Source organism: Protomyctophum bolini (assembly GCF_963924005.1).
Source record: "Protomyctophum bolini genome assembly, chromosome: 16".
Lineage (NCBI taxonomy): Eukaryota > Metazoa > Chordata > Actinopteri > Myctophiformes > Myctophidae > Protomyctophum > Protomyctophum bolini.
Window position 1 is genome coordinate 21,684,232 of NC_137877.1, and position 22,148 is coordinate 21,706,379.

The following is a 22,148-nucleotide window of genomic DNA, read 5'->3' on the forward strand; positions in this document are numbered from 1 at the left end:
AGCCTGGAACCTTTTACTTTGAAATGTTTTGAAGTTTCTGTCCTGAAAAGTAGCCTACCCTTTTGGACATACACTATGAGGCTACCACACGACAGAGACGACATACTACGTCTTGCTTATACTTGTTAACACCTGCTAATAAAAAGCCACCAATGTACAGTGACATTGTGTTTATGACAAAATCAGATAACGTTCAGCAAATAATTGCAAATATATTTAATATGAAAAAGAAACAATTGGCAAAAGGGTGGTTATTTTCATCATTATGATATATAATATGCTATTCACTGTATACTTGGCTAAATACATGTGGATTAAGATAAAACTGTATAGTTGTGGGGCAAATGCTTTTTCTTTTTTAGAAAGCGTAGAATATGGTAGAAGTAGGCAGATATAAGAACATAAAAACTAAATGAAACAAAACAAATATAACATGGTGACAAATAAGAAGCATTCATTTACCGCAGGTATTCCATGCTGCAATGGCCAGACATATCACAAGGCACAGTCGTGACAAGGCATTTCGTTCATAATGTCCTTTGCTTACGGGAGGACACGCGACAGAAGAACCGTCTTAAGGCTGGGGTGGAAGAGTGGAAAGAGTTCTACAGTCTCCTCCTCAAGTAGAAGTGCTGTTATTCACCTGATTTGTATGTTACTCAAAGATTGATTGTTGAAATCTACTCACAGAGAAAAGAGTCAATGTGAGAAAGGGTCAATGTGGCATTACTGACCGTAACCAATTCAAAATATGAATATCATCTACCAAGGATTCAAGAACAACAAAAATAAAACAATAAATAACGAAAAAAACAGGGAGGTATGGGGGATAAGTTATTAATTCTTACTTCTTTGTATGACAAATTGTGACAATAGCTCTTTGTGCTTGATTATCGGGAAGGACAAGGCGGCTGATATACAAGCTCACAGATAAGCCCCCCCCCCCCCCCAATAAATGACCAGCAAATGACCCTTGCTACACCTAGCAAAGTGGACCATGGTCCAAATGGTTCTACTGTATAAGAGGACAACGCTTTAAGGAAGGGACATGCGGTTCTAAGCAAACACAATGGAATCTCCTCCTGACAGTATAATAATAACAGTGAAACGGGAGGCTACCCTGTTAATAACCCACTAACAATAGGACATTTCTTGTCTTTCCAAAAACAGTGTTCATCAAAAATCAACAAAACAACTTTGTACAAAGAAACAAACAAAAAAAGCTACTCAATTACAGCAACGAGATTGCTTGCAATTAGTTATTTTCAACCCCTGTTAACCATTGTTTTTAGTAGCCAATTCTTAGCAGTACATTTTCCCCGTTTATTTAATCTTCAATTCAGGTCATTGTGCCTATCAGTTCCTCCCCACACACATGTATGCGTGTTGTCATTGCTGTTGTATGCACTAGCATCCTTGTGGGATGCTCACATCATTATCACAATTAGTTAGCAATTAGCATTACCATTCTTTAGAGTGGGAAGGCCCTTCATATATATTTTGTTGCATGTACACCGCTGCTTGCCAAAAACAACACAATCTACAAGCCAACAATGTGTCGCGATATGCCCCTTCAATATTCAATATTGCTTCAATATTGTTGGGTCATAATGCCATTGGTCAAATAACACAAAAAAAGCAAACAGTTTTTAAGGCCACCAATCTCCTGAGTTTCATATGATGTTTTCTTTTTTTTACCTCTACTCCATTAAATCTCAGAGGCAAATATTGTACTTTTACTATTTGACAACTTTAGTTACTAGTAACTTCATAGATTTTGATTATTATTCCAAAATATACATTAACCGCTTTGTATACATTTCAGGCATTTGAAAATAGCCAAGCTAAAGATGTGAAATGGGACATTCTGCAAAATGAGTAGTTCTGTTGGTACTTTGCAGTATTGATACTTTTACTTAAGTAAAAAAAAAAAAAAAAGATCACCACTGGCTGCAGTTAGGTATGTGCAATAACAACATTACAGGCGCTCTATATTGGCCAATATGGATCAATCTGTACTGATCCATTATGTTTAAAAAAAAATAGTGAAGCCTATCAATAAGACTATATTGATTTGGTTTTATATTAACCAATATTTATATTAAAAGCTGCAATCCATAACTGTTGTTTAGTGAATGAAACATTGTTTTAACCAACCGGTATCAGGTACAGCAGTGTCATCAAACCTTTTATTTGTATGTGAAAGACCCCCTCCCCATCTGAAAATAATTTTGTGCCAGGGACACGATTTGTGTTAAGTACATGTAAAAAAAAAAAAAAAAAAAAAAAACTTAAAAAGCAGATCTACAAGTTAACATCGAAGTGACACGTTGTGAGCTTGTAGATCGGCCATTTCCACTATTCTTTTTAACATTTTTGAAAGTATACAATTATTAAAAATGTCATGTATTGGCCATAGTACATTACTTATTGTTGATTTATTGGCACCGCTCAGTGTCAGTCATTTCATTGTACATTTACATTACACGTCAATAATGCCTTGTGCAATTGTTTGTGTAAACGGAAAAATGGCAAACAGAAATGTATGTATGTTCCAACGTTAATCACAATTATTTTGTGATGACAATTATATGACAACTAAAGTGTCATGATCGTGACAAAAAAAAGTTAGTGATTGCAGCTTTTTAACGATTGCTCTAAATGCACACTTTTCACGCTTTGTTTATGACATGTTACATGTTACACAGTTGTTGCTGTGGGATAACAGTGATCAGCATCACTTTTCAAAGCATCCCTAAATTGCTGCTCTGAAACATTTCGTAGTAGTGCAGCGATTCCCAACCTGTGAGGATATTGCAAATATAATATGAATACTAAAAATGAATGAAAAAACTAAGAAAATAAAAATGAAATCATGGTATTTCTTTCTTTTAAAAAGGTGGAAAGAAAATGACGTTTCATTGTGACACCGATAAATAGGAACGTAAAGTATACTTTGTTATTTCCATTGATCCAATTAAGCCGGTACACAATCGATCCATTGATTCTTTGATCGATCGATCGTTAAAATAAACATGTTCTCACAACGATATCTGCCCACCCACCTAACCACTTGGTCAGATGCGAACGCTTTCGAGATATTCAAGTGGGCCTTGAATCCATAAAAAGGTTGGGAACCACTGGGTATATAGTGCATACAACAATGTTAAAACCGAAATGCTGTTTTGTTTTCTGTCTTTGTACAGGAAAGAACACACAACTTGCTTGGTAGGACATTTTGTACACGTCCGAGGAGGAGACGCAAGCGACGTCTGGAAAAAATCTGAAACAAATTGTAAGTCCAGAAAAACGCTCAGTTTTCTTTTTTTCCTATGTTTTGTGCGAATCTTCCTATTGCTCTGTGGGAGCCAGCTGAGCATTGATTCAACACGCATGCACACATACACAACACAACATAACCATGTCAACGCATTAATATAGACAACATACAAATGATACAAATATAAGATTTTCAAATTGCATTTATACTGTACATTGATGCAAGTCCTACATACGGGTTTTATTCCAAAAATGAAAGGTACTGTATCCATTTGGGAAAAAATAAGGAAAAAAGGAAGAAAAATACGCTGTCATTCATAGATGGACCTTAAAAATAGATGTTGACTTCAGTAATATTCCGTAGTGAGCGATCCTTTAAAAAAGAAATAACAAGAGCAGATGTTCCATTTTTCAAATGGCAGATGAAACTCATAATCACTATGATTAAAAAAAACAAAACAAACAACAGCAACAAAAAAAGATTATATTCTCTTTTTTATGCATATGTGTTTAAGTCCAAGAAATTGATGTGTGTCCCCCTGGCTACAAACCAGGGGAGAAGTGAATATGGATTGCACCATTTAAAGCATATTCCTTTGGTTTCATTATGGAAAAATTCCACCAAAATCTCTTCTCGCTGGCTCATGTTCAAAAATCCTGATAAATGCACTTGTGGATTTATACTTCATTATCACTGGAAGCAGACAAGGCCACTGCTTGGCATATAGTACAAGAATGTGGACAACATTGATAATATGAGACAAAAGCTTAATGTAAAAAATATGATTATAGTCACATGGGGACATGTATAGTCCATGGGTAAAAGCGCCGTTTGTGGGCTAAAATGTGAACTTCCTTCCTCTTGTCCTCAGTTTGACCCTCTCAGGGATGAAAACCACACGGCGTGGCTGCCATCTTTAGAAGTTGCAGCAGTTGGTTTGGGTTTGCTCTGAAAAGTACACGTTTCCGTCCACTAGAGGGGGTAAGGAGTATAATCCGTTGTTTTCAGCAGGGAGGCTCGGGACCTGGTGATGAGCAGAAGGTAAACGTTGTTAATCAATATAAAACATTAAAAGATGGAGATCCAACGGTTGGATTTGAAAAGACACAATGTGTTAAATGGACCCTTTTTGCAAACAAATACATGTTAATGACATTTAGAAGATTTAGAACACTTTCCTGGGGTCATTATGTATGTGTATGACGTGGCAGTTTTACACACTCTAAACGCGTGAGGATTCAGGAGGCAAGCAAGGTCTCTTTGTTGATCTTTATTTAACGTGTACACCAGTACACGGATGCTCCAGCTCACAGGCCGGTCTCCAAGGCAAGCATAATGATATCACAGAGAGGTACAGTATATATATCAGAGATAGATGCCACCCAGAAGGTGGGGCAGAGTGAGAGTATTTGCTTATAGATAAAGGAAGAGAGGGGGTGGGAGGTGAGATGGGAAGGGGGGGGGGGCAGATGAGAAGGACTCTGTTGCTCTCACAGCATGGACAAAGGAAGAGAGGGTGGGAGGTGAGAAGGGAAGGGGGGGGGGGACAGGTGAAACAGGTTGCTCTCACAGCATGGCTCAGAGCTTCAAAGCTAAGGTTGTCTAGACTTAATTCAATGTATTCTAATGACCTTTAGGTGATGGCAAATTCCCTGTCAGTAACATGTGGTTTTTCACTTCCTTCCTGGACTACAATTCCCATAATGCTTTGGTGCACTGCTCTTCCTTGTGGATAGGGGGAGGGCTGTCTTAATGAGACAACATGTAGTCCAGGAAGTAAGTGAGCCCAGTGTCCATGACATCATGGAACTGTTAAAATCTAAAATATCTAAAACCACATATTACACATATAAAGACCCTAGGAAAGTGTTCTAAATCCTCTAAACGTCATTAACATATATGTTTTTGCAAAAAAAGTGTCCCTTTAAGACCCATGAGGGGCGCCCGCTGGCCTAGTGGTCCAGGCGCATGCCACATATAGGCTCTGGCCTGACAGCGTGTTGCATGTTCGAGTCCCGTTCATGAAGACCTTTGCTGCATGTCTCTCCCATTCTCTCTCTCCCCCTCTTTCCTGTCAATCTCCACTAGAAACTAACTAAAAAAATCTTTACAAGAAAAAGACCCATGAGGCCGACTATACAAATGCCTTCTAAATCAGTACGCATCTGTAAATGTTTTGTGCCAGGTACCCCCAGAATAACTATAACTAACTATTATTATAGCTGAGAGAGATGCTTCGAGAGAGGCATCCTAACCAGATGCCCGAACCACCTGAAGCAGAGATCAGGACTACATATTGTATAAAATATGTTTAAGATTAAACTTCTTCCTAGATTTCATAGAGTAGCCCTCTTATAATGAGCATTAGTGAGGACAGGAGTGGACCAGTTATACGAACGTAAGCCTGGGAAATGGGTGAAGTACTCATTTTTTTTAAAACAGTACGTTGATGTCATTACGGAGATTTGACTTTTTGCAAAAACTATTTAAACCACCCAGCCTCTCAGCTCTTTAACCTTAAAGGGACACTTTTTGCAAAAATATATATGTTAATGACGTTTAGAAGCTTTAGAACACTTTCCTGGGGGTCTTTATGTGTGTAATATGTGGTTTTAGATATTTTAGATTGTAGCAGTGAGCCCAGTGTCTCTGATGTCATGGACACTGGTCTCACTTCCTTCCTGGACTACAATTCCCATAATTCTTTGGTGCACTGCTCCTCCTTGTGGATAGGGGGAGGGCTGTCTTACTGAGACAAGTAGTCCAGGAAGGAAGTAACCTCGCCTCACTTTTGAAACAGAGACCAGGCTTTCCTCCGATGTGGTGGAAAGCCTGGTCTCTGTTTCAAAAGTCCGTATGATCCTCTCGGGAGCGGATGATATCGTTACGTCATGTTGTAGTATTGTTTTGACAGGCAGGGAGGAACAACAGGCGACAACTTCCTTTTCCCTCAAACCGATTTTTCTCAATAAAAGCGAGAGCTTTTATTGAGGGAAAAGGAAGGAACCTTCCTTTTCCCTCAATAAAGTTGACGCCTGTTGTTCCTGCCTGTCGACTACAAAACAATACTACAACATGACGTAACGATATCATCCGCTCCCGACCGGATCATATATCGAAATGAAATGGTGCCCAGGCTAGGAAGGAAGTGAGCCCAGTGTCCATGACATCAGAGACACTGGGCTCACTGCTACAATCTAAAATATCTAAAACCACATATTACACACATAAAGACCCCCAGGAAAGTGTTCTAAAGCTTCTAAACGTCATTTTCATAATTCTTTAGCAAAAAGGGTAAAGTGTCCCTTTAAGAAGTAATTAAATGTAATAGTACTGGATCTGTCCTAGCAGGTGATGTCATCAGGGCTATACACTAGGCATGAAACGATATATCGTATATCGATATATATCGATATTAATCCTGACAATAGGTTACACATGTTACCAACGAGAATCTGTATGCCGGAATATTCAGGGTGAGCGACAAAATAGCAGCCAGGAGAATAAGACTCGCAGGACACTGCCAAAGACACCAAGAGCTCCCAGCCAGCAAACTGGTGCTGTGGGAACCAACACATGGGCACCGGTCACAACATAATGTGGATGTACTCAAGAAAGATGCAGGAGCGTAAAGCACCAACGAGCTGGCCGGATGTATGGAGAACCGGGATGACTGGAAGGGACGATGGAAGGCTCGTCTGAGGACGACCTAGAGATATGAATCGATTTATTAAAATAAAAAAATATATTTTCTAAAAAGATAATGAGTGATTAGTGATAAATAGTGATTTATGGTGGGGCTAGTGAATTATGGTGTGTGATGTGAAATGTGAGCTTTAGTCATATTCCATCATATTCAAGTGCTTTTGGAGAGAAATGAGAGTGACTTTCAGTAGTAGAGCAGTAGAGGGGAGCTGTGTGTGTCTGTGACTGTGGCCAGGTGATGATGGTCGTTGATGCTCATTAAGGAAGGCAATTATGTTTCACCACTGTCAAAAGTAATGCCTACTTCTTTTGCAATGTAGTTCAATAAAAAAAATGAAAAAAGCTCAGGGGGAAGATAAATTATATAAAAATTCGTGATACAAATCGTATTGTGAGTTGAGTGAATCGTTACATGCCTACTATACACTGATTGCAGTGTTGTACAGCTCAGTGAAATTACAGGGGAGGGGAAACAGACATAAAAATATATATATATATATATATATATATATATATATATATATATATATATATATATATATAAATAGCCATCACAAGGCCTCAGCCTCACTGTGGGATTATGCTAGGTCTCACATTTACAATTTACAATTACAATTTAGGCATTTAGCAGACGCTCTTAATCCAGAGCGATTTACATTAAGCAAGAACAAAAAAGCATGGGAATACATCACATAAAAACATTTATCATGAAACATGCGTAAGCTAAGAAAGTAACAGTGGAATATCTATATAATGAAACTATACATATAAACTATACATCTATACTACTATGCTATACATATGTACTATGACGTGCTATGACTACATACAATGCACTTATGCTGTCTACATAACATGCTATAAGTGCATTCCACAGTTTTGGATCGGGAAGAGTTTGGGACGTGTGGAGCGTTGTCCCGGCGTTTTTAGTGAGGGTACTTCCAGCTTCCCTGCGTTGGCTGATCTGAGTGAGCGGGAGGGTTTGTAGGGTTCGATCATACTTGCAAGATATGGGGGAGCCATACCTTTGGTTGCTTTGAATGCCAGCATCAGAGTTTTGTATTCTGTGCGGGCAGCGACCGGGAGCCAGTGGAGGGAGCGGAGCAGGGGGGAGACATGTGAGAATTTTGGCTGGTTGAAGACCAAGCGAGCTGCGGCATTTTGGATCAGCTGGAGAGGCTTAAGTGCACATGCTGGTAGGCCAGTAAGGAGGGAGTTACAATAGTCGAGTTTTGACAAGACTGTTGTCTGGATTAGGAGCTGGGCTGATTCCTGGGTGAGGAACGGTCTAATTCGTCGTATGTTATAGAGTGTGAACCTACAGGATCGAGTGACAGCTGTGATGTGAGTTTTGAACGAGAGCCGACTGTCCAGGACAACACCAAGATTCCTGACTGTTGGGACAGACGTTACCAGGGCGTTGTCTACGGAAATAGTTAGCTCCCGCATAGGGCAGGACTTAGCTGGGAAGAATTACTACTGAGAAGGCTTTAGGAATTCAACTGAAAATAACAGCCCCAGAAGGAAGCACATAATGAAACACAGACTGAGAGAGAGAGTGTGTACATTTCTCTTTGGCTAGTGGTAGGCAGAAGTACTCATATGAATGTAGGTGTAGGTTTACCTGCGTCTGATCATTGCACTCCAGGTATCGCTGCATGGCGAGGAGCTCCTCCGGGGAGGACAGGTTGGGGGTGAGGAGCGGGTGAGACGGGGGGCTGACGGTGGCGTTCTCCTGGACGATGGCGGACGTGCCCACCATGGGCTCAGTGCGGCCCCACTGGAAGTAGCAGGACCCCTGGGGGGGGCTCTGGTCCAAGGTGCTGTCGCCCCCCTGGCACAGAGACACAGAGGGAGCTGCCGCAGTGCCAGCCATCGCGCCACTGCCGCCCCTGGGCGCGGGCAGCGAGCGCTTGTCGAACATGCAGCTGCTGGGTGGAGCCTGCTGGCCCGGGGCCAGGCCCAGTAGACCTCGCTGCTGCTGCTGCGTGTGGTTCAGTCCGTTCATATTGTGCGACCAGGGGCCGTATGGGGGGAGTCTCTGGCCCTCTTGGGTCGTCTGGCCCGGGCAGGGCGGCGGCAGCAGCTTGTGTCCGTTCTGCACAGCGACAGCCGGGGACAGCAGCTTCTGCTGCTGACTGTGCAGCCACTGCTGAACCCTGTGGTTATTCTGTTGCGCAGCTTGAAATGGGGCGGCGCCTTGCAGGCAGGCCGCAGGAAAAGGACCGGGAACGCTGTGCATTGCACTGGAGCCGGCGGGCGATTGGAAGTCACTACTGCATGGAATGAGGGAGGGCAGTGTGTCCGCCGCTGCACTGGGTGCTACATTGTGTGGCTGCTGAGCAGAGTTGTGTAGCAGCGGGCCATTCTGCTGGCACTGCTGGAAGGCATGGTTCTGGCTGGACTGAATGTGGCCCACGTGACTGAGCGGTGCCTGCCCGCAGGCCCGGAACTGGACCGAGCCATTGTTACTCCCCGCGTTAGCGGGGAGGGCAAGCTCCGGGATCGAGCTCTCGATCGACGGGCTAAATATGTCCGGAAGATGCAGCGACGGTGGGGACAGGGGGGCGTTGCTGGCGTCAGTCAGGGGGAGGGGACCGTAATGGGAGAGTTTCTGGGTAGCGCTGAACGCTTGGCCGGCGGCTTCCGACAAGCTCTGCCCCGCCTCCACCGCCATACCCACCAGACTGACGCTTGTGCCCTGCTGCGGGGACTGCTGGGCGTATAGGCCGTTCTCCGGTACGACGCACGACGGGTGGCCGAAACCGTGCCTCTGAAACAACTGCGGGTCGCACTGCTGCGCGGGCTGGACCGAGGGCAGAGGTTCCACCATCGCCAGGTTGAACGCCTCTCTGGTCTCTCTTTGGTGGTGGTTGTTGTTGACCGCCGCAAAGCAGCTGCTTTGGCCGGCGTCCAGGCAGGCCTCGCCGGGGTCCTTGAACAACACGTTGTCCATGTAGTTCAGGATGTCGTTGGTGAGAATGCTGTCCAGCTCCGTCTTGGTGTTGTCGGCCTTCTGCAGGGCGTTCTCCCACTCCATCAGCTCGGCCGGGTCCACGTTCAGGCCCTGCAGGGCCGTGCACAGCTCGCCGCCCTCCACCATCTTCTCCAGGGCGTCCATCATGGCCGCCATGGACGGGTCGCTCTCCTCCTTCACCTGCACCAGGCTGCCGCTCAGCGTGGGCTCTCCCTCCTGCCAGGAGTTGCTGGGCACGTTGACCAGCGCCCGGCTGTCCATGAACACCTGGTCTATGGGCAGTGGAGCCTCCACAGGCTGGGTGGAGAGAAACAGAGGTGTGATACAGTTAGTTGATTGATTGATTAATTAATACTTTATTAGTAAAAAAATTAAACAGCACGTGGTGCAGCCAGACATTAAGGATAAAATGACTTGTTTGTATTCAATTCATCAACAGCATAAAAAGGCGGCAGTGAATGATCATATTTACCCCCCCCCGCACACACACACACACACACACACACACCTTTGTGACAATGCATGGACAATTCACTAATGTTTCACTGAATAAGTGCCAATGGCAGGCTCTCTGTGCCACATCGATAGACTATTTTCACTGTGCAACACATGCGACATACCAACCTGGGAGTAGACATCCTCGCCCTGGTTGAGGAAGCAGTCCAGCAGGGACCTGGGAGGGGGATTGTTCACAGGAAGGCCAGGGAGCATGGGTGTAGGCGTGGATGGTGCAGAGGGATCGCCAAGATCGGCAGGACCGGCAGGACCGGCAGGACCGCCAGGACCCTGGAACTGGGTGACGTCCAGGCTGGGTCCCGTCTCGTAGAGCAGGGCCTCCCCCGTGGTGAAGTTGAACGGCAGCTGCAGCCTCCTCTGGCGAAGGTGCTCCTCGCCCTCAGCGTTACTGTGAAAAGGAAAATGGCCACGGACGGCTTAGCAAACAACACTGCAGAGCTCAAGAACCTGATGTTAGATAGGAAAGTGTGGAGGGCAGCGATCCAATGTTGGTGTTGGCTAGACCTCACTCTCGCAGTAACAAACTCAGGTTGCTATCATTACTTGTATTTTCAGACAGACAAACCTGTTTGAAAACACAAAAAGTTTGGATATGGGGTATGAGGTATCTTGCCTGACATCGACAGCATACAGTATAGCAGCACTTACACTAGAGCTCTCTGGCGTGCGATGATGAAGTCAGGCCTCCCTCCTTTGAAGACCACCTTGGCGTTGGCCTGCACCCACACCCAGCCTGCTGTTTTGGACAGCAATCTGAACACCGACAAGCCACTGTCTCCTGTTTTTATCACTGCCAGGGAAAGGGAAAAGTCATCATTACACTTTAGATTCATTCACACACTAAATCGACCAGTGACCAGTAAAAATATTTTTCCTGCCTTGATCTCCTTGCCCCCTATTTTTCCTTTTTTTCTTGGAATAACGACATGATGGGAACTATGAACAAAAACAAATTTCACCCCCAAATTTCACCCCCTCTTGTACTGTGATGTGACAATAAAGTGCTGCAGGATTAGATCTTTGGTCAGCTAAGGCAGTGGTTATCAAACTTCACCCTCAAATTGATATGTATTTGGCTGCAGATCCCCAACTGAAAATGTTTGGTGATTTCAGATTTATGATGCGCTGCCAGCTTGTACATCTGCTATTTTTTAATAGCCAACGTATAAATGGATAAAGTGTTATAAATGATTGTAATGCTATAGTAACTCATTTTGCTGGGGGCCCCCTGGATTCCTAAATTCGTATAACTAAAACCACCCATGCACTCGTAAAACCAACTAAACCATAAAACATATAACATTGTCTTGGCTCATCGGTGGACTGCTCATAGGTTCGGGACAAATCCTGAACCTATGAACCTATAGAGCAAAGTGTGTCAACGTACTGCGAATGTGGTTGTCAGCGCAGTACATCATGTCTGCAGCATGGATGAACTGGTAGCCGGAGCCCCTCATGCACAGCTCAATCTCAGAGTAACCCAGGACCACCTTCCCCCTGGAGAGACAAGAGAGACACACACAAAACAACAGGTTAGCCTTTTTTTACTCTTGTAAAGTTGCAGTAAGTATGCTATTAAAAAAAACGGACATATCTCATCGGTCTCATCTCATGTGTTGTGGACACAGCTGACACTGCTGAAAAACATAACTCGTGAGTGTCCTTAAATAAACCCTACACAAAAGTTGACCTGATTCCAACGGGCTGTATTCATACTGTACTACAGTAGGCCCCGCTGCTTTCACTCTCCACTTAATATCTTGCATTGTTGTGATACATTGTGAGCTATTAGATTTTCCAGATTGTTCAGTTCAGCCCAGAGAGTAAGGTCAATATCTTCGTCCCAGTTGCAGTTTTGCAGTCTATTGGGATTCACCAACAGATGGCGTTTGGAGCCAAAGCATTTTGAAAACTGGTTCCTCAGCTTGGCAAGAATGTGTGCATGTACAGTACTACACATGGAGAACTATTAAACACTCACAGTTGCAGATGAGACAAATTTTTATATTTGCTAATCACTTCTATCTATGAGATATTTCAGTTTTACGTTAATGTTATAATCTATTATACATTTGAGAAGTTGTACCCAACTCATGGCAAGGAACCCAAAGCCACGAACAGCTACGTCGCTACTGCAACGCCCACAACACCATCTTACACACTACACTCACACACACTCACACGGGCAGTGACGTCACACACTTACCCTTCGCAGTGTTCCAACGCTATCTCCTCCTAAGGCGCCCCTCGCCAACACTGACCACCAGCCGCCAAACAATGGTCGTTGCATTGGCACCAACACTGCCTCCCTTCCACACTCACGCCGCCAATGCATTTGTTTACTACAAACATTATCGCCCCAATCACCCACACCCCCGAGCCTTCCCTACACGGAACACTAACCACTGTTGCCTATGCTGTTGCCCCAACAGGCCCAGAAACAAGGCCTTTAAACCACGCTACTTACACACACACTACAACTCGCTTACAATTCGCAAACCTGGCAACACTGCCCTGTCTTCTAATAGGCCCACACCAGGCCCGCTCCCACACTAGCTTTCACAGTCTCAGAATCTCATCTCACGCAGGAGAAGAGAAACAAGGAAGAGGAATTGGAGCCTCGCGATTTTGCTTATTCCTTCTAAATGTCTGTATTTAAAATATCACTGACACAGCGAATCCCTTACTTACATCAACATTGTTCTTTGTCACTACTTGGTTCGTGCCGAAATATTAACATGACAGCCAACTCCCCAGTACACATACACACGCCTGCACGCACACGCACGCCTGGCGTGCACACAAACACACACGCACGCCTGGAAGCCACGATCTCTCTCTCTCTCTCTCGCCACGCCACACACACACACACACACACACACACACGCACGCCTGTAAGCCACCCCCCCACACACACACACACGTGTCCCACACACACACACACAAACAGCGAGTGCCGAGCATACTCGCTGATTTAATGTTAGAGTAAGGATTTAATGGGTAACAGACTCAGTGATTGTACTCGCGGACAGTGGACTACCACGCATACTACCGCGGACCCCCTCAGCCCCGCGCCGAAGATCACACACGGCAAGAGCTCACCAACATGCGATTCATTAAATAACTGTATTTCTCCGCACGCGCGCACACAACATTATTCAAGTGAAATGTGTCACGCCAATATTGGGATAGGCTACCAATATGTGGGTATAGCCTACAGGGATTTACCGACGGAATGTATATATATATATATATATATATATATATAGAAACGTGGAGAGCAGATAGTGTGTTTTGGACAAACAGGCTAGCATTGGTGTTGATTTGGGTCAAATGGAGTCTATATGGCTAAAGATAACACATGACGGGAGAGGAGTTATTGTGTGTTTTGGACAAACAGCGTGGTGTTGTTTTGTGTCAGCTGAAGCTTCATGTGTTTGTGTTGGAGCGCCTCAGTGTGGCCGTACAGGTCATGTGCAACCTCTTCCAGAGAGAGATGGAGACACTAAATCTCAGCTGGAGAAACATGTTTGCATGCATGCATCGCTGCCTTGCATGCTGTGTGCTACTGTTGAGTCTGTACTTTGACTGATTTATGGCATTGTCTTTCTGTTAAAATCCAACTATGTTAATTTAAGAACTCTGGACATATAGGTCATTGTTTATTAACTGTGCACACGTGTAGCCTATTGTATGTCAGACTGTATGTCTGTCCCACAGTCACAATCCTTTAGTAATTAGGCTGTGGAAGCGAAGCGGGCACGAAATTCTAGTAATCTATAAGTAGGTAAACTGTTACCATACTTTTCTCAGTTGATGTTAGTTATAATATGCAGATGTTGGCTATTTTAGATATTTTACTGTTGCTTGACCATACATGCAAAGTGTCTTTTTTAGATTTGGTCCGATGTTTACAGGTAACTTTGTAGCATTTAATTGTTTTCTTTGTCCTCTCAGTACTTGACGGTTTGTTGACAAGGATTCATTTAAATTATTTTGGTCTTGCACTTTGTATGGTTGTTCTGGATAAGAAATGCCTAAATTGCCTAAATTGTTGTCTTGGCTGATTTTGATCTTAGGCCATTCAAATCACTAGTATACAGCCTGCTGTTGTTGTATGCACTACTGTATACACACTGACCGCCCGCACTAGAAGCTAAGGCTGGGCGATTAATTTATTTCTATTATATCAACAAATCGACCAAAAATACTTGTGATATTGTCAATTACTTATGATATTATTTTGTATGAAAATCTCATATTCATATTCTGGGGGTCCCTGGAACAAAATATGTTTGAGATAGGGCTCGGAGGCCAAATGCATATAGCTATTGATATGAAAAGGTTTGAGCAGTGATTTATTTTTCTTCAGAAAACAGTTTTAGATTTAGACATTTAGATTTAGACAAGACATTTGTATGTAATGGGCCTCAGGTCTTAATGGGTCAAATGGCTATCATCATCACCTGCTGTCGATGCCCATGGGAGTGAAGTCCAGCTTGTGCTTGGTCTGGAAGATGAGCGTCTTGGTCCGGATCTCCAGGATGGAGGGAGGCTGGACGGGCATGGCCACCGAGAAGAAGGACAGCTGTGGCTGGATGCGCGTCCCGTCCTCGCTCACACAGCTCTGACCGTGGAGGTACTTCAGCCGCCCTTGAAACTTCATGGCCTGGTGGTGGTAGGACAGGGAGTCACCATATTGATCATTGTAATAAATAATACGTGGTGAGTGGTGACTAGTAGGGTTGTCCCGATCAGATCGTGCGATCGGAAATCGGGGGCCGATCACGTCATTTTCAAATGATCGAATCAGATGGGAGCAACAAAAAGAAAACGTGATCAGGACATCCCTAGTATCAATATTATATCCATATCATGATATTAGACTGGCTATAATCTGTGATTTTGGATATTGTACTATTGTGATATGGATCGGATCAGGAGGGAAAAAAACATGATCGGGACTTCAATAGCGGTGAGGTACTGTAGGGTCACCATATTGATCATTGTAATAAATAATATGTGGTGACTAGTAGGGTTGTCCCGATCAGATCGTGCGATCGGAAATCGGGGGCCGATCACATCATTTTCAAATGATCGAATCAGATGGGAGCAACAACAAAATAAAACTTGATCAGGACATCCCTAGTATCAATCTTATATACATATCATGATATTAGACTGGCTATAATCTGTGATTTTGGATATTGTACTATTGTGATATGGATCGGATCAGGAGGAAAAAAAACATGATCGGGACATCAATAGTGGTGAGGTAGGGTCTTACCAGGAAGCCAGAGGAGTTGTCCAGGAGACAGCGGAAGCGACAGACAAAACTTCTCTCCAGGAAGGAGGAGTTCTCCGGGGGAAGACGATCAGGGTCATAGTTCACCGTGTCACTGCTACCTGGCATAGCTGACGAAAAAATAAATAAAATAAAATAAAATGCTCTTTGCAAAAGGTTGAGTGTATGTGTCGAGTGTACACATTGGATAATTTAACAAAATAAAAATAACAAAATGGTCCCGGGAGGGTTGACCGGTAAACAAACTCCGGTCAACAAGCTTTTTCGTGTACATTGATTAGTTCTGTCCATCTTACAATCTGACCCTGGCTCCTGTATGGGTGTAGAGTAGGCTTTGAGGTTGAGGCTAATGCTGCGCTCACACGGGCAGATGCAAAAGATACAAAGATCCAAAGCTACACAGAGTATTTGTATTTGTAGGTTTGTGTAAGATGGTAAGATGTGTGTAAACATCTTACCATCTGAACCGGGCTCCTGGGTGAAGGGTTTTGGGTTTTACCGTTATGTGTAAACATCTTACCATCTGAACCGGGCTCCTGGGTGAAGGGTTTTGGGTTTTACCGTTATGTGTAAACATCTTACCATCTGAACCGGGCTCCTGGGTGAAGGGTTTTGGGTTTTACCGTTATGTGTAAACATCTTACCATCTGAACCGGGCTCCTGGGTGAAGGGTTTTGGGTTTTACCGTTATGTGTAAACATCTTACCATCTGAACCGGGCTCCTGGGTGAAGGGTTTGGGGTTGAGGGCGAAGTGCAGCTGCTGTCTGAACAGGCCCCTGTCGTCTGTGTGAATGAGCTCATAGACACTCTGGTGGATCACGTCTGACTGCAGGGGGAGGGGGGGGGGGCACACAACACAACGCATACGTACATACTAGTGTTAGTGTATTTGAACACTTTGGTCAGCCTGTCACAGAGTATTTATCCTCCTGCTTTTACACACCAGACAGTGGCCTTGTGGTTAGAGTGTCCACCCTGAAACTGGGAGGTCAGGGGTTCGATCCCCGGCCGGGTCATACCAAAGACTGTAAAAATGGGACCCAATGCCTCCCTGCTTGGCACTCAGCATCAATGGGTTGGATTGTGGGTCAAATCAACGATAATGATTCCTGAGCTTGGCACACGCTGCGGTTTGAAAGCAGTCTACAGAAAGCAGACAGGGACAGTGAACGGGGAAGTACAGAGACACACTGTTGCATAGGGCTGAGTGATGCATTACCCCAGGGAGCCAGACCAATGTATTGGTCAGGCCGATGTATGGGCCTCTTTTCGACTTTTATTGACGGTAAAACAAAGAAACAAGTCCTGTTTTTGTATCCACTTTCCACTATTTTGCTCATGTCATAATAATAGGTGAAAATGATAATCTGCTATTTATGATTTATTTTAATTAATAGGGCTTAACGAGTGGTAGGAAAAAAAAGTTTTTTGTGTTTATTGTTATCTATTGTTTTACGCATGAGTATAATGTTCTCAAAAAGTAAACATTAATAAAATCTTAACTGTTACAATTTGATGAAAAAATGTTGCCATTTTAGCCAAGATAATATACCGGTAACTATAACCAGTAAGACGCGCAAACGCGGGAAGCGAACGCAGCTCGTACTAGCTGCTTTGGGGACTCCTTATATGGTTATGGCTGAGTCATGGTGACGTAATCACTCAGCTCCATATATGGGCACAAAAGCGGGACAGACAGACAGACAGACAGACACACACACAGACATGATCTGCTAGGTCTCATAGTAAGTGCTCACTGCGTTCGCAATAATATAGGTAAAAAACAGACGATCTTCACTACCAAAATCAGGATCGGTGTCTGACCCAAGTTAAGAATCTGGCAAGATGGTTCGGTCTCTGAAAAGGGGAAGTACAGAAACATTTGCGCAAGTTGACTTTTGCAAACTGAGTGACGCATTCCGAGGGGCGATGTACATCGTTGTTGTCGGGCAGAAACCTCTTATCTCCATATTTCTTTTGTGTTTTTTCGTAAAATTAGCGCCCTACTTGATCACACAACAGTGCAAAAGCATCAAACGTAGCAGATCTGCAAGCTCGAAACGCGGCGCAAAGTGACACGTTTTCAGCTTGTAGATCTGCTACATTTGCCGTTTCTGAATATCAATCCTAAAAAGAAAGAGTTTTGAACATGTGAGGTTTCCAGCCGGCAGAGACGCCATGCTGGGTGGGGGAGGAAGAGGTCCCCAAACGACTTGACCGAATGGAAAACTAATACAAACCACTCACATTTGGTATGGGGAGGAGAAGGGGAAAAAAAAGAGGAAATTATTGTGTGGACCTCAGAATAATATGCATTACGGTATATTTAAAGAAGTTCTGTTTATGAAAGTCCTGGAAAAAGCATGTCTGTTATTATAAGCCCAACGAACCCTAGGGGCGCAAAGGCTTGCATCTATTGGAGGTCCTGTCCCAGCCTGCGGCCTGGGTCTGTTCTGGTGCAGTCAATGGTGGTGGTGGAAGAACTACTCAGATTCTATTACTAAGACATACCGCACTTAAAGCACCAATACACAGTGGTGTAAAGTAACTAAGTACATTCATTATTAGTTTTACTTTATTTGAGTAGTTCCAATTTTCAATACTTTTACTTCTACTCCACCAAAGTACATCTCAGTGGAAAATATTGTACTTTTACTACAATTATTTGAAAACTTCAGTTACTAGTTACTTTGTAGATTTTGATTATTATTACAAAACACACATTAGGCACCTCATTTAGGCCATTTGAAAATAGCCGACCAACAAGATCTGGTAGATCTGCTATTTTCTAAATGATTGTATACATTTGAAAACTTGTGATATGGGACATTCTGCACAATGAGTATTTCTATACTGCAGAATTGATACTTTTACTTATTACAGTAAAAACTTCATGTGCAGAATGTTCCATTTCACAAGTTGTCAAATGTTGTCAATCTTTTGAAAATAGCCAATATACCTCTGAGATGTAGTGGAGTAGAACCATAACATATTGAAAATTGGAAATACGTTTAAGTACAGCACTTGAGTAAATACTTAAGTTACTTTCCACCACAGAGTAAATGTACTTAGTTACTCTGGTGCAGAGAAGCCAGCCCTATACCACACAGCTCAATTATAAAAACAAGAGGTAGTGTGTGGTTTGTGGCGTGTACCTCAATGCCTCGGCTGTTGGGAGCGCTGAATAAACAGGGCTCTGACTGCCACGCACGCACACACACGCACGCGCACAAGCATGCGCACGCACACCTTTAACATCAAACGTGACGTTGTCAAACTGCATTACCAGAGACTGCTTTTCATTGTATATTCCTGTTTTATTGGAACATTACGTGCGTGCGTGCATTTGCATCGCCCAAATCATAGATCTTTGAGTTGCAAAATTAAAGCTCTACTGCTGTAGACTTAGCCTCGAAGTGGCCAGACGCAAATCTTCTGGTGAAAAGAAAGTAATCCGCCTTCGCGGATTACACTGTAATATTAGTATGGGTCCAAGCCAGGCTAATAGAGACTGATTACACTGAAATTTTAGTATGGGGCCAAGCCAGGCTAATAGAGACTGGATTACACTGTAATATTAGTATGGGTCCAAGCCAGGCTAATAGAGACTGATTACACTGTAATATTAGTATGGGGCCAAGCCAGGCTAATAGAGACTGGATTACACTGTAATATTAGTATGGGTCCAAGCCAGGCTAATATAGACTGCTGTTACACTGTGATATTAGTATGGGTCCAAGCCAGGCTAATAGAGACTGATTACACTGTGATATTAGTATGGGGCCAAGCCAGGCTAATAGAGACTGGATTACACTGTGATATTAGTATGGAGCCAAGCCAGGCTAATAGAGACTGCTATTACACTGTGATATTAGTATGGGGCTAAGCCAGGCTAATAGAGACTGCTATTACACTGTGATATTAGTATGGAGCCAAGCCAGGCTAATAGAGACTGCTATTACACTGTGATATTAGTATGGGGCTAAGCCAGGCTAATAGAGACTACTGTTACACTGCGATATTAGTATGGGGCCAAGCCGTGCTAATAGAGACTGCTGTTTAGATTCTGTGATATTAGTATGGATTAGATACACTGTGATATTAGTATGGGGCCAAGCCAGGCTAATAGAGACTGCTGTTTAGATTCTGTGATATTACACTGTGATATTAGTATGGGGCCAAGCCAGGCTAATAGAGAGTGCTGTTTAGATTCTTCCCCCATCTTATGATTTGGTTTAGATGTACGACTGTGGCATCATGGGACTCATCATGGGAGCCACTCATGACGTGTTTCTTTTTTGGATGATCTTATCTATCACACTTTTCTTTTTCTTTTTTACGACGGCTGTATCTGCGATTATGCAACATAATGCAATTGTGTTCTTTTAATGCATTCAAACTGATGACCATCCACTTAAAAGTTGTTCAGATCAGATCTACAAGCTTTCAATGTGGAGACCCATTTGGTAAAGAAACCCTTTATTAGTCCACTTCCTCCTGAGTGGGTTCTGTGTTTATTCCTACTTATACTAACAACACTACATGTTTAGGGCAGTGGTGCTGCTGTTAGCAGAATCTGTCTTGAGAGATTAAACAAGTTTGTAGATCGGCTGTTTCTGATCAAAAAAGTTCTGTTTACATTTTTTGTTATTGCTTTTTCTTGTTTTGCTTGTCATCAAGTATCAATATACTATTATTACTATTACTACTTTAAGTAATAAGATATTTGATATCCTGTCAAAAACATGGACCCTTTAACAGTAAAATTGACCAATTGGTAGAGCACATTTTAAGTCACTATTACTCATTGAAAACAATGTTGAAACTGAACTCTACCTGATTGAGCCATTTCTTCCATTCGGTTGAGGTGTGTTATGCCAAAGATATCCACTAGATGGCCCTGTTGCTTCACACACCATGCTTTACAAGTCAGGTGGCAATGAGGAAAGGAGAGAAATCACTCCTGACATCTAGGCTCTGTTTTGCCATAGTTTCAAAGGTGAGACGATTTCTTTGGCAAATCATCATCTCAGAGATGTTACTGAACATGATTATGTAACTTGATATATGATATGTAATAAAAAATAAAATAAAATCAGAAAACATGCTCTACCAAACGGGTTGTTTGTCACTTTATGGTAGAAGTAGTGAAAGTTCAGTTTCTTGCACTGTAAAATTATTTAGTCTGTGTAAACAGTGGATGTTCAAAAGTTATTATTTTGTTTTGTTTTCCATTATAAATTGTCAATATATTATCTTGGCATTACTGCCTTTTACCAAATTCAAGCATTTTTTGACAGGAATAAAATCATACTTATGGCACAATTTCAGCATATATTATAATGAAAACACATTCAATATATCATAATAACAACAATTAATTAGCAGAGGTTGTATTTATTCATAGCAAATAGTATTTTTGGATTACTTTAGTTTAGCTTGCACGTTTACCACAAAGTGACATCTCTACCGTCCGGTAGAGGCTTATATTTTAATAACTGGTGGGTATGTTATTAAAAACAAAATTGATTGTTGTTATTATTGCCTAAAGGAAGTAAAATATGCAAAGATTATTTTTTCCTCCACTGCTTCTTTCTTGGTGTGAACTTTAAAGGGTTAATAATCAGTGGTCTGCAGGACATCGGCATGGCATGGGGTGGTGCTGTGCATGTGATGCGTGGGCATGCAGCGCCAGAGGGGGAAAGCCTCTCTCGCTCTCTCTCTTTCTAGCAGAGAGCTGGCTTGGTTTGCGTGGGACGGCTATGGAGCAGCAGACACTGACTGGCTCCAGTGACGACAGAGAGAGGGGCCTCGTGGAGAGCTGTCAGCACCCAGCAATAGCTGGAAGGACCTTGACAACTGAGCAGCAGTGTGTCCACAGAGTATAGCCTCCGTTTCATGCTTTGCCGAGAATAACAGACCTGCGAGCTCATAACGTTGTTCTCTCAGCGCCCATACCCTAGTTGGGGCAAAAGGGTCTTTCTGTGTGGAGTTTGCATGTTCTCCCCGTGTCCCCCTGAGGTAGGTACCCTCACAAAAAAACATGCAGTAATCCTGGTCTCTATACTGCCTCCCCCTGGTCAGCTGGGGCACTTGATGGGAGGGGAAATAAACTGGTTGCCGGGGAAACTGTCAGGTGATAAGAAGCGGCCTGCTCACTCCTCATGCATTGAAGGAAGCATGAGCTCAGTTCGGGGCTCTCCCCAGGTTGGCAGTGGGAGAGTAGCGTCCAGCATTACAGCTTAGGCATTGGTAAAATAAGTATAAGAAATTAATGGAAGAAATCACATTCTGATGGGTGAGTTGGCCGCCCCCAAAGCTCTATGCTAGGTCAACTCCTGTTTCTCCCCTCTATACCAAATCT

General features: G+C 43.2%; 1 protein-coding gene across 4 annotated transcripts in view; it reads right to left on the minus strand.

Moving 5' to 3' along the window:
• Window positions 1–204: 204 nt before the first annotated feature.
• The window catches only part of ahr2 (aryl hydrocarbon receptor 2), a 71,987-nt gene continuing 50,043 nt past the window's right edge, over window positions 205–22,148 (minus strand). Inside the window, exons 5-13 of one of the 4 annotated variants that reach the window (XM_080785862.1) lie at window positions 16,490–16,610; window positions 15,766–15,893; window positions 14,945–15,147; window positions 11,866–11,975; window positions 11,127–11,268; window positions 10,587–10,866; window positions 8,610–10,259; window positions 6,918–6,989; window positions 205–4,304 (exon numbers count right to left, since the gene is read on the minus strand). In XM_080785862.1, the coding sequence (XP_080641988.1) occupies window positions 4,197–4,304; window positions 6,918–6,989; window positions 8,610–10,259; window positions 10,587–10,866; window positions 11,127–11,268; window positions 11,866–11,975; window positions 14,945–15,147; window positions 15,766–15,893; window positions 16,490–16,610 (2,814 nt within the window). In that variant the 3' untranslated portion in view covers window positions 205–4,196. Of the gene's footprint in view, window positions 4,305–6,889; window positions 6,990–8,609; window positions 10,260–10,586; window positions 10,867–11,126; window positions 11,269–11,865; window positions 11,976–14,944; window positions 15,148–15,765; window positions 15,894–16,241; window positions 16,267–16,489; window positions 16,611–22,148 lie in introns of those variants that run through there. The other 3 variants (XM_080785863.1, XM_080785865.1, XM_080785864.1) reach the window with 3 other exon arrangements.